This window comes from Oncorhynchus mykiss, chromosome 10, assembly GCF_013265735.2.
Source record: "Oncorhynchus mykiss isolate Arlee chromosome 10, USDA_OmykA_1.1, whole genome shotgun sequence".
NCBI classification, from domain to species: Eukaryota; Metazoa; Chordata; class Actinopteri; order Salmoniformes; family Salmonidae; genus Oncorhynchus; species Oncorhynchus mykiss.
This window is the reverse complement of record NC_048574.1, coordinates 63,722,700-63,736,202: the sequence shown is the minus strand read 5'-3', so window position 1 is coordinate 63,736,202 and position 13,503 is coordinate 63,722,700. Positions and strand designations below refer to the sequence as shown.

Here is a 13,503-nt window from a genome sequence, read left to right as displayed (position 1 = left end):
AATGGTGCTGGAACCTGGAAGGTTGGTGCTGGGGCCTGGCAGGGCTGGAATAGTGCTGGGGCCTGGCAGGGTTGGTGCTGGGGCCTGGCAGGGTTGGGTTCTGAATGGGGCGATCTGTAACGTAGGATGGCGCAAACTCGGTTTCCAGAAATACATGACTGTTGTAAGGTTGTACCCCAGTCACGCTAAAGCCAGTCTGAATGTTCAAGGGAGTTGCAGCCAGAGGATAGGTGATTGCCACAATCCCAGGAATTTCATAAATTGACATTGTCTTCCCGGGATTGTTCCTCATACAGGCATCACACACGGTGTTGATGTGCCTCTTTAGCGGCCCGTAGACAGACCTGTTTAAGGCTTGAAGCTGATGAGAGCAATGGAGTGGGAATGACAGCATAATTATGCCATTTTTTGGGGCATAATTGAGTTGTGTCTTTGGCTATGCCGGATTAAGTGATATGACATGCTATTCTATAAAATAATTTCTCCGTAATTAATATTACCTGATTGAGCTAATCATGTAAATGTAATTAACTAGAGAGAGTCGGGTACCACAAAATAATATTTATAGTGCTGTTATCTTCCGAATAAACTCTTAAAGACCTAGTAATATTTTACATCAATAGCAGTCAATATTAATCGTCATCTTAATTCAGTCTCATCTGAAAGTTGTAAATTCTTGGTTATCTGCACGAACCCTGGCTAGCAAGTTGAATCAGCAATACAAAATTGGGTTTAATTATTTATTTACTAAATACCTAACGAATCACACAGAATTACACATACACAAAATTAAATCATAACTTGATTACAAATTACATCAAAGGAAAACGTCCCTAGCTGGTTACACAAAAGGGGCTGGGTTTGAGTGAAAGAGCGGGAAGACTGAGGAACAAAGGGCTGTGCTATCATAAATACAGTATCTTATGCATTCTAAATTACTGCCCATTCGGAAAAGGAAAATGCAATAAATATTTACTCTGAGCTGCCCTTGGGTAGGTTGGTGGTAGATGGAAGGCCGTGTTGCCCAACCGAGTCCTTTGTCCTTTGAAGAATGTCTCTGCTGGTAAATTGAATATGTTGTAGTAATGTCGTTGTGTGGTAGGCAGGATACTCTGTCTGTTCCTTCCTAACCCTCGTTTGCAGCGGCTGTTGCTAACTCAACGGCTAGGAGGTATTATTTATGTAGTGAATAAGAGTTCAAAGTTCATACCATTCCCAACCAAAGCTCAAGCTGATGTTTGCTTCGTTCTGTAGTTATTCTGAACCATTCTGACATCAGGACCGTCATCTTCGGAACAGGAGGTTACATTGTCGTCAAGGCTTTATATAGGAAGGGAGAGGAGGGCGTGTTTGAAATTGTTTATAGCCCATGTCCCTTCACAGGGGCGGGCCACTGATTGAGCAGAGCCCTACCTTATGAAAACCCAAATATCACATTTTAGAAGATAAAATCAAATTTCATCCCATCACGAATAATTTCATATTCAAACATTTAAATTGAACAACAATTCCATGTGACCAGGTGCCCACAGCTCTGTCCGGAGAAGAAAGTTGGCTTAAAACAAAAGTGAGTTATCTGCCTTCACAATGAAAACTAGCTTGAAAATTCTAGCATTTATTTGATGTAAAATAGATATGTTTCTGGACATGCACCATGCTGCCTTGTTGACATGACCGAGAAGTGAAGATAACTGTTAATTTGAGAAAGGTGGTACTCCCTTCACGCTTTCGTCCGATGACCTAATGCGCTATTGCCCGGTTCAATTTGGGCCAGCGTAAAATAATCACCACAGAGCAAAACAGCGGGCTGTCAAGATCCCGCCTATTCCTATTTGGATTGGTGGATATTTTGGATTATTTGAAATCTTTTTTTAAATATTCGATGAGGGTGTTGACATTAACCGCCTGTATTGAATGGAGAGTGAGACGCTATACTAGCCTAATGAATAAGCATGATCGAATATCAACAGGGACAACTCCGATATAAAGTGTTTTTCAGAAAGTTGCTGGGATGTTATGTGCATCACATAGTACACTCTTAAAACAACATCAGCATTACGAAACTTCTATTAGATCAATTAAGCCTCATGTATCAAAATAAACATATTTGTTGTTCTTTACTAAATTCGACACCCATTGACCCATTTTCAAAAACTCCTCACTTGCTTAATAATTAATGATCTGCTTAACATGGATAGATTTTGGGCGGAGTAAACCCTCTCGCTTCCCCTTTTCCTCTGATTTGGGAAAATGTTCACTTGTTTGAATAGCCTAAAGTTATCAACTAGGCGATCATGATTCTACAGTACTGCGTGGATAGTGAAATGAGAGGAGGTAGGCCAATTGAATTAGAACAATTGTCTAAATCTCCCGGCAAAAGTTTCCTCCGAAGCGCAGGCTGCAAGAGAAGGTAACGTTCACAATTCGCTACGATAGGCAAAGAAAGGCATGTCAATGTATCTGAACCGAGACAATGTGAATGAGTTGCCGAAAACAGTTTCTGAAAACAGCAAGTGAAAGAACATGGGTAAATTCACATTAAATACATCCCAAGATTTACGCCCATTTGTTCAGAGAGAGACCTGTGATAATTACAAGAGTGAACCCATAGGGTTAACAGTAAGCGTGAGCAATGTGCATTATTGTGCTGTGCTTATAGGCCATAAGGTAAATAGGTAAATGACATTCTGCACATCGCTAACAGGAAAGAGATGCAAGAAGACTTTATACTGATAATGATATGTTTGTATTCATTCCCACAATGCCCATAGAATAGGAAACGATGTGAATTATGTTATGCTTACTGGATGACGTTAAACCAGCATTCAGACCAGCTTTACTGATTGAACCTTGGTAAAATACATTCCCTGCAATGATACAAAAATAACCAAGTCAGTCTGTACAAAGTTGATTTTTATTTAATTTATTTCCACAAAATTGTCATACTCACATAACTTTTAGTACAGTACTTTTATTGGACAAAAAGATACATGTGACAAGTAGAATAATATTACTCACTATGGTATCTCTTGACCACTTCTGTAAATCTGGAACCCTCTCTTTGATAAAATGAATTTTAGAATACTTTGGAAAAGGTTCAACATTACATTACACACAGCTTCACTAATTCCTCTCAAGTAAAGATGAAGTAAGGCATTATCATTATCTCACTATAAAACACCAGCATCAACCTCAAGGGACATAGTTGTCACTCTTCATCAGTGAAGCATTTTTACAGACACAATCACACCAACCATCACCATATCATCTACTCTGCCTCATCATACTCATCCCCTCCTCAGTTCACCTCATCCAGTTCCCTACTACATCTAAAACCAACAGAATTAATTACTAACTAACTCACTAAGACTACATTACATGTCACGATACTCTCTATACATGGGCAGTGTGCATTTTCTACTGGTGTAGCTCCTCTCTGAGAATCTCTTCCCGCAATGCGTACAGGCAAACGATGTCTCTTCCATGTGGATCTTCAGGTGCCTCTTCAGCTGGTGCTGGTGGGAGAACGTCTTCTCAAACTAGGGGCAGATGTAGGATTTCTCCCCTGTGTGGACTCTCGTGCCTCTTCAGGTTGGACGGGTGGGAGAAAACACAGCACGCTAGCTGTACACAAAGACTTCCAGTCCTTGTGCTAAGCTAGTTAGCACTGCCTCCCGAAATTACCTCTAACGTCCTGCATACTGGACTCAGATGTAAAAATGGTATCCACGAGTTCTGACTCTGGGGAAGTAGATACAATTTTTTTCCCAAATCCCCAACTATCCCTTTAATAGTTTGATAGTCCAAAGGCATGGTCCCACACTTAAGACAAAATGAATCAAGACCTGGGCCCGTATCCACAAAGAGTAGGATCTTTCCAAATAATCGTGTTCATTATGATCTAAAAGGAAAACTCATCCTAGATCAGCACTCCTACTCTCAGACACTTTGTAGATACCAGCCCTGACCTAATACCATTCAGACAGTAGTTCACAGTAGGCTCACCTCAGTGAGACGGTGTGTGGTCCTGTGCTGCTCAGCTGCTTCCTCTGTGGCTCGAGGAGGAGGTGTAGCCTGTTTGGCCTCCATGACCATATTCCCCTCGGGGTTCCCCAGACCCTCCTCATACCCCTCCTTCACCAGCAGCACCTCTGGACCAATCATGTGTTCCACATGTGTTCCAGCCTGAATTCCAACTTGATTAAATAGATTTCTCACCCATCAACACACCTTAATGACAAAGTGAAAACATGTTTTTAGAAAGGTTTGCACATTTATTTAAAATGAAATACAGAAATAACTAATGTATGTAAGCATTCACATCCCTGAGTCAATACATGTTAGAATCACCTTTGGCAGTGATTACAGCTGTGAGTCTTTCTGGGTAAGCAAGAGCCTTGACTTTTTCTAAATTTTGGTGTGTTACAGCCTGCATTTAAAATATATTAAATTTAGATTTTGTGTCACTGGCCTACACACACTACCCCATAATGTCAAAATGGAATTATGTTTTTAGACATTTTAGCAAATTCATTAAAAATGAAATGTTGAAATGTCTTAAGTCAACCCCTTTGTCAATATGTGTGCAATAAGTGTTTAGCATGGTTTTTGAATGACTACCTCATCTCTGTACCCCAGACATACAATTATCTGTAAGGTCCCTCAGTCGAGCAGTGCATTTCAAATACAGATTTAACCACAAAGACCAGGGAGGTTTTCCAATACCTCGCAAAGAAGGACACCTATTTGTAGATGGCGAAAAAATAGATAAAAATCAGACAATGAATATCCCTTTGTGCATGGTCAAGTTATTAATTACACTTTGGATGGTATATCAATACACCCAGTCACTACAAAATACAGGCATCCTTCCTAACTAAGTTGCCGGAGAGGAAGGAAACCACTCAGGGATTTCACCATGAAGCTAATGGTGACTTTAAAACAGTTAGAGTTTAATGGCTGTGATAGAAGACTGAGGATGGATCAACAACATTGTAGTTACTCCACAATACTACCCTAAACAACAGAGTGAAAAGCATTCATGTTTGCATTAAGGCACTAAAGTAAAACTGCAAAAAATGTGGCAAAGAAATTAACTTTATGTCCTGAGGCAAATTTAACACAACACATCACTGAGTACCACTCGTCATATTTTCAAGCATGTTGGTGGCTGCATCATGTTATGGGTATGCTTGTCATTGGCAAGGACTAGGGAGGTTTTAGGATAAAAAGAAACGGAATTGAGCTAAGCACAGGCAAAATCCTAGAGGAAAACCAGGTTCAGTCTGCTTTCCAACAGACACGAGGAAACAAATTCATCTTTCAGCAGGACAATAACCTAAAACACAAGGCCAAATCTACACTGGAGTTGCTTACCAAGATGACATTGAATGTTCCCGAGTGGCCTAGTTACAGTTGTGACTTAAATTGACTTGAAAATCTTTGACAAGACCTGATGGCCAACAACCAACTTGACAGAGCTTGAAGAATTTTAAGAAGAATGTGCAAATATTGTACAATCCAGGTGTGCAAAGCTCTTAGATACGTACCGCTGCCAAAGATGATTCTAAAATGTATTGGCTTAGGGATTTGAATAGTTATGTAAATGTGATATTTATCTTTTTCATTTTCAATACATTAGAAATGTTTACAAAAAACATGTTTTCACTTTGTCATTATGGGGTAATCCCTTTTGAAATCAGGTTGGAACACAACAAAATGTGGAATAAGTCAAGAGGTATGAATACTTCCTGAAGGCACTGTATTTTCAGATAAGCGATGGTAGCCTATCCATTTGGCATGTAGCTAGCTAAGCAAACAACATGCGTAATTTAGCTTGCTGTATCAGGAGATTAGGCTCGACATCGGCAAGTCCTCGTCTTGAAAAAGGTGTCAGTCGGACTACTGTCATCATCAATATAGATGGCATGCAAATGAAACAATATTTGGATATAGCCATCTAGTTTATCCCCTAAAAGTTAGCTTGTTAACCAGCCATATTGATGTGATCTGTTATTAGCTAGCTAGCCAATATGACATGGTCCATCAATCAATGTAGCCTATCATGTCTGTCAGCAGCAATTGTGATTACACACACTGAAAAACAATGTTGAAAAGGGGATAATGTTAACTAACTTAGCTAGGTAGGCCTATGTTGGTTGGAGAAAAATGTACATTAGGTCAACTTACCACTATGTTTAGCCAACTGTACAAAGTTTCTAAATTGCAAAGTAAACATTATCAGCTAACATTACATCGGTAAATGTGCCCTTCTGCTGCTTGACAGGCAGAGCCCACAAACAATGGGAAATGAACCTAAACCACTCATACTTGTCAGATATAATTAACTTTTATATCACTCAATTATCCAATTAAAAGTGGCCCCTATTGAGAGATATATCGTTACTTGCTTTATAACTCTGATGATATAGCTAAATGTGCGCAATTCTTTTGCATGGACATTTGTAGTTCTGACAATGCTCTTCAAGAGGTTACATCCAAATAGTTAACCTTTATTTTGCAATCCCTTAAACGGCACGCAGTTGTCAATGGCTTTAGAGGAGCTGGGGTCTCCTTGCCCCCCAACAGGCAAATCGAACACTCTGCATCTTATTGGGATATTTTCTTGATAACGACCTATTGGCCAGTGAGAGGCTTCAAAGCCACCAGTCGGCCATATTGGCACTCCCCAGAAGGCGCAGTCCTCCATAGGAATGAATGGAATTCTACAGTATTTCAATTAAATGTTTCATGGACAAAATTACATGTATTTAAAGCTGCACTTTGCACAAATCGCTCCGCCATTTCGTGTTTTTTACATTTCTAATAGTTCACCTAATTTCAGTTTGTGATAAAACAAGTATAGTGTAGAGAATCATTCTACCATCTAAACTGCTGTGAAATATATTTTCCAAAACCAAACTTATTGTATTGTCAGTTGTTTGAAGCTGGTGTAAGAAACTGTAAGTAAAAGACGCAAAAACTATTGCTTCTTAGACTTGATTTCAATGAGAATGACAGATCTATAACTCACATTTCTATGTGAATTTGGTTGGGTCGCAGCTTCAAGTATTTTTTGTTGTTGTAGTAAGGACAGAAATATTAGAACCTTTAAAAAAATAATACTTAAGGAAAATGTTTTTAAATTTTCCTTTTTAAATGTTTGTTTATCTCACATAATATAATTTAAAAGTATGCAATAAGGTGTCTGTAATAATAAACAGGGCAAAAACAAATATAGACATTAATAAATGCATTTGGGTAGCTTCCCAAATATCTTTTACAAGGGTGGGGGAGTGCCAAATGAAGGCGCGGTTTCAAAACAGCGCCCCTTATCAGTCATCTAGTGTAATATATGAATTATTTCTCTGGACCCTCCTCTTGGAAGAGAGAGGTGATACAGATTACACAGACATAGATGCACACCCAGGTAATAAACACACTATCAACATGGAGAGCTTACCTATCCCCACATCGTTTGAGTCCTATACTGTAGTTACTGAATAACTTAATTGTTGCTAAACCCATCATGTTGGACATAAATTATGTTGTGGGTAAATAAGAGTCAGCTATGGTAAGTCAAAAGTAATCAGTGGATCTTTTCTGCTGGCAATTCATTAATCTTTGTCTTTATTGCAGGGTTTGATCTAAACGTCAATCTATCGAATGGAACGGTTACTTTCTATATCATAGAGTGGCATGGTTTTTCTGCTGGTGTATCCTGAGGTATCTCCTCTCAGAGAACCTCTTCCCGCAGTGCGTACAGGCGAACGGCCGTTCTCCCGTGTGGACCTTCAGGTGCATCTTCAGGTTGCCAGCCAGGGCGAAGCGCATGTGACACTGGGTACAGCTGAATGGTTTCTCCCCTGTGTGGACCCTCTGGTGCATCTTTAGGTTGTCCTGGCGGGAGAACCTCTTCTCACACTGGGTACAGCTGAAGGGTTTCTCCCCTGTGTGGACCCTCTGGTGCCTCTCCACCTTCTGGGGGCAGCTGAAGCCTTTGTTACAGAACATGCAGAGGAATCGTTTCTCTTTACTATTGCCTGATGTGGCTCCTTCTCCCGGAACCTGGGCTCTAGCCCTGTCGTTTGAGTTCAATACCTGATCGAAAAGGATCTGGCCGTGTGAATCGGAAGGTGCCATCGACGTGAACACTGGGTCACGACCCCTGAACGCATCTAAAGAGGAGTGGGTGGCGACATTTAGATTTGTCTCTAAGCTTCCCCTGTAATTTAAGAAATCTCTGCCCTGTGAGTGTCCGTCTCCTAGATGACTATCTGTATTCCATGTGGGAGGAGCATTGCCCTCCACTTTCACCTCATCTACCACTATAACCTCCCCTTTCTTATCTAGGCACCCTTTAGAGTATACACTACTACTGTACCGGTTCCAGTCCTCTCTAGACAGATCAGTCTGTGTCTCGAAACCCAAAGGCATTTTGCCAGGATCCATCTCTGTAGTGTAAGAACAAGATGGATCATCACTGCCAGTGTCTAATGCGTCACCATCAACATCCCCACGGGAATTAACCGTTCTCTGGCTCTGGTGAAATACCGGTAAATATTCTGAGCCGGGAGCAGGAGGAGAGCCCAGTAGCCCTAGTCTCTCTGGGTCTGATCTGTGGTCAGATCCTGTGTGTAAGAACCTGTGTGTTACAGTTAGAGTCTCTGTGTCGGTCTCTGACTTGAGGACGGCGTTCTGCGTTCCACTGACCTCCGTGATGCTGTGTCGGGTCCTGGGCTGCGCTGGGGTGGTGATGGTGTCCTCTGTTGCTACAGAGGGCGCTCCAGACGCTGCTCCAGTCTGTATGTCTCTGCTGTGTCGTGGGGGTTCCTCTCCACCAGACCTCTCCTGTTTGACCCCAGGACCTACAGCCTCTGGATCTGCAGACTGACACGAGAGGAGATTATTATTGCTACATGAGTTGAATTGGATAACAATGTCGTAGGGAAGTCTCACAAGCTCCCCTATGGCAGATAAATGAGGATGTACATGTAGGAAAGTGAATAGCTGAGGGGAGCCTTTCTGAAATAAACAGCCACATTTGATTTACAAAGTAACACATTTTTTATGCAACACTATTACACTAACCTCTATCACGATAACGTTCTGGGTTGAGGTTCCACTCTCCTCATCAACAGTGATTGGTTGGTCATCTCTCCATGTGTTGTGTCCCGCTGGCTTCACAAAGCTCCTGTTGCCTCCAGTGTGATGTCCTTCACCTGGGAGTGTGATTGGGGGAAAATAGGTGGTTAAGTTAGCTATTGCCAATGCTCAACACTATATTGTACAATATTGACATGGTCTACAATTGACAAGGATGTAAGGTAACACTTCTGGTAACTTATTGATATACTATTTATTGATTGATGTATTATGTTCCATGAATCACATTGTTTTAATTGAGTAAATAATAGGAAATGCAGTAAATCAATAATCTGGTTAGAATATCAGTGTCTTTGTGCAAGATAGCTAAATAATTATTGCATAGTATTTGAAAACTGACCAGCTATATATATGAATGAATGGCAACAGGCCACACAGCCTCGGCCTTCTGCTAAATGTACCTCTTGCCATTCCTCTGTATCGGTCGAGGATCTTGATACTTGGACGACTGGCGAGAACGCGCTCTCGCACTGTCCTCTCTGCGCGCTCCCGTGCCACCTTCAGTTCCAGTAGTTTCCTCCGCAATACCATGTTTTCTTTCTGGCTTTGAGTTATTTCCAAACGAAACACTGCATAGTCGTCATCTACGAGTTTACATATCTCTGCCACAGCTGCATTCGCTAGCACTTCCATAATGGAGGCAATTTGAGTGTGAAAAACCATACAGTTAGCCATTGTTAGCTAACGTTAGCAGCTAGCGTTACCTAGAAAACATCTATTTTTTTATATATGTTTTAATCTATCAACCAAATCCTGTCTCCAACGCGAATTAAACACTACATGTGGTAAGTGTGTGATGCTGTGCAGTTAAATGAGTCATATTTTAGGTTCCAGTGTGTTTATAAACGTCTAAATAACAACAATAAAAACGCTATCGTGAAAATTGTTCTTGTTGACGTCAGTGTACTTCTTTGTGTGAGTTTCCGGCAGACTATACAAGTATTACTGCCTTACACAGGTCGGAGTGTGAGTTGCACATTGTCACACAAAAAGGGGAATAAATCTCACCACCATCTAATCCAGGGGTGGGACCTGATTGGTGTCACACTTTTGCCCCAGCTAACAAACATGACTCCAATAGTCAACTAATTATTACCTTCAGTTTAGAATGCAATTAGTTTAATCAGCTGTTTGCTAGGGATTGGGGGAAAGTGTGACACCACTCTGGCACCTAAGGACTGGAGTTGCCCATCCCTGATAACCCCACAGATATACCCAAAAAACGCACCACCCCTATCCCACTACATTAGCTCTACCAGATCCTACTCCAGGCCAACAGACCGGGAGCATGGAACCCCTTCTCTTAAAACCTCATGTACAGTGCCTTGCGAAAGTATTCGGCCCCCTTGAACTTTGCGACCTTTTGCCACATTTCAGGCTTCAAACATAAAGATATAAAACTGTATTTTTTTGTGAAGAATCAACAACAAGTGGGACACAATCATGAAGTGGAACGACATTTATTGGATATTTCAAACTTTTTTAACAAATCAAAAACTGAAAAATTGGGCGTGCAAAATTATTCAGCCCCTTTACTTTCAGTGCAGCAAACTCTCTCCAGAAGTTCAGTGAGGATCTCTGAATGATCCAATGTTGACCTAAATGACTAATGATGATAAATACAATCCACCTGTGTGTAATCAAGTCTCCGTATAAATGCACCTGCACTGTGATAGTCTCAGAGGTCCGTTAAAAGCGCAGAGAGCATCATGAAGAACAAGGAACACACCAGGCAGGTCCGAGATACTGTTGTGAAGAAGTTTAAAGCCGGATTTGGGTACAAAAAGATTTCCCAAGCTTTAAACATCCCAAGGAGCACTGTGCAAGCGATAATATTGAAATGGAAGGAGTATCAGACAAATCTGCAATCTGGCCGTCCCTCTTAAACTTTCAGCTCATACAAGGAGAAGACTGATCAGAGATGCAGCCAAGAGGCCCATGATCACTCTGGATGAACTGCAGAGATCTACAGCTGAGGTGGGAGACTCTGTCCATAGGACAACAATCAGTCGTATATTGCACAAATCTGGCCTTTATGGAAGAGTGGCAAGAAGAAAGCCATTTCTTAAAGATATCCATAAAAAGTGTTGTTTAAAGTTTGCCACAAGCCACCTGGGAGACACACCAAACGTGTGGAAGAAGGTGCTCTGGTCAGATGAAACCAAAATTGAACTTTTTGGCAACAATGCAAAACGTTATGTTTGGCGTAAAAGCAACACAGCTGAACACACCATCCCCACTGTCAAACATGGTGGTGGCAGCATCATGGTTTGGGCCTGCTTTTCTTCAGCAGGGACAGGGAAGATGGTTAAAATTGATGGGAAGATGGATGGAGCCAAATACAGGACCATTCTGGAAGAAAACCTGATGGAGTCTGCAAAAGACCTGAGACTGGGACGGAGATTTGTCTTCCAACAAGACAATGATCCAAAACATAAAGCAAAATCTACAATGGAATGGTTCAAAAATAAACATATCCAGGTGTTAGAATGGCCAAATCAAAGTCCAGACCTGAATCCAATCGAGAATCTGTGGAAAGAACTGAAAACTGCTGTTCACAAATGCTCTCCATCCAACCTCACTGAGCTCGAGCTGTTTTGCAAGGAGGAATGGGAAAAAATGTCAGTCTCTCGATGTGCAAAACTGATAGAGACATACCCCAAGCAACTTACAGCTGTAATCGCAGCAAAAGGTGGCGCTACAAAGTATTAACTTAAGGGGGCTGAATAATTTTGCACGCCCAATTTTTCGTTTTTTTTTGTTAAAAAAGTTTGAAATATCCAATAAATGTTGTTCCACTTCATGATTGTGTCCCACTTGTTGTTGATTCTTCACAAAAAAATACAGTTTTATATCTTTGTTTGAAGCCTGAAATGTGGCAAAAGGTCGCAAAGTTCAAGGGGGCCGAATACTTTCGCAAGGCACTGTAGATCCCTTGCACCCAAAAATGTCTCTGCTACTTCCACTACCACATGTATTTTCTGGGATTCATTCTTCATCTGTGCAGTACAATTAACCATAGCAATAAACACAAGAAATCCTACCTTACTTACTAAAACTCATCCTCTCTGGATCCCTCTCTTATTCACAAGGGGGCTCCCAGTCTAATCATTCACCCTTGGGCTATCCTATACTCTCTTCACTTCCACAGAACAGGACATTTTCTGCCCCACTCGAACTCGGGCACTTCGGATCCCCAGCTGCATTGGCTCCCCCACAGGGGAGACTGCTTTCTTTATCCCAACTTTACACTACCTCTGACTATGCCCTCCTGTACATTTCCCACATTGTGCGATCTTCTTTCTACACACTGCTGTAACATGTCTGAATCTTTAGCACATAAAGCACCGTTGCGGGTTTGGAACATAGGCCCTCACAGTTTAGCAAATATAACCTAACCTGACCTTATCAGGTAGAAGCTCTGTGTCAAAGCTCAACAAGACAGACTGTATTCTCAGTCTCGCCATTGCCACCAGGTCTACCTACGTCTCACCAAACAGTGGGTGTCACAAACACCAGGGATATAATTTTTCATTTGATCCACCTCTACACTCAATGCTACCCCACTGATCACTCCTTTGAGTGGCACCCTGCTCCCGAGAGCAAAGCACTACACATGTCGATCCCAGAAGCACATGACGCGGTTTGTCCGCTGCCTCTGGGCGGAGGGTGCACAAAAAAGCTAAACAATTAAACTTCTCAAACCTTCGACAGATGTACAGTTCCCAGTTTGACCTTTACTCAGCTTGAAACAGTGTACAGGCTGGCCAAAAAGCCAGAATACACCTCTCAGGGCAAACGTTGGAAGTCTCTACCACACCTGTCAACGCAGGAACTTCATCCTGGTCTGGCTCAAACTCCATGTCACACCCTCGTTGGTGATTTGTTGTAACAGGAGACAGGATCTCACACTCAGTAGTTGATTTGTACGCTTTAACACCATTACTAGGTATATATTCAGAAGATGTAGGTTTGAGCCTGGCGCCTTCCCATTCTTACACGTTTGTGTTATAAGCCAGAGGGAACTAGACAAATCATAGAGATAGATAGAGGACTCATCTTTGTATCTGTGCCATTATAGCTTCAGTGATAGCATGGGCAATGCCATTGAGGCAATTTTTTTATATATTTTTATTGAACCTTTATTTAACTAGGAAAGTCAGTTAAGAACAAATTCTTACTTATTTATGACGGGCTAGGAACAGTGGGTTAACTGCCTTGTTCAGGGGCAAAATGACAGATCTTTACCTTGTCAGCTCGGGGATTCGACCTAGCAACCTTTCGGTTACTGGCCCAACGCTCTAACCACTAGGTTACCTGCCGCCCAATCTCCATTTT

At 41.5% G+C, this 13,503-nt stretch overlaps 2 protein-coding genes across 2 annotated transcripts in view; both read right to left on the bottom strand.

Annotated features, from left to right (window-relative positions):
• Positions 1-13,503, bottom strand: part of LOC110533183 (protein krueppel) — a 260,240-nt gene that overhangs the window by 154,381 nt on the left and 92,356 nt on the right. The window lies entirely within an intron of this gene.
• LOC110534645 (protein hunchback) lies at positions 7,091-10,122 on the bottom strand. The gene is made up of 3 exons (XM_021619566.2): positions 9,567-10,122; positions 9,091-9,221; positions 7,091-8,889 (listed from the first exon to the last, which is right to left on the bottom strand). Exons 1-3 carry the CDS (start codon positions 9,838-9,840, stop codon positions 7,687-7,689), a joined length of 1,608 nt encoding a protein of 535 aa, XP_021475241.2. The 5' UTR covers positions 9,841-10,122; the 3' UTR covers positions 7,091-7,686.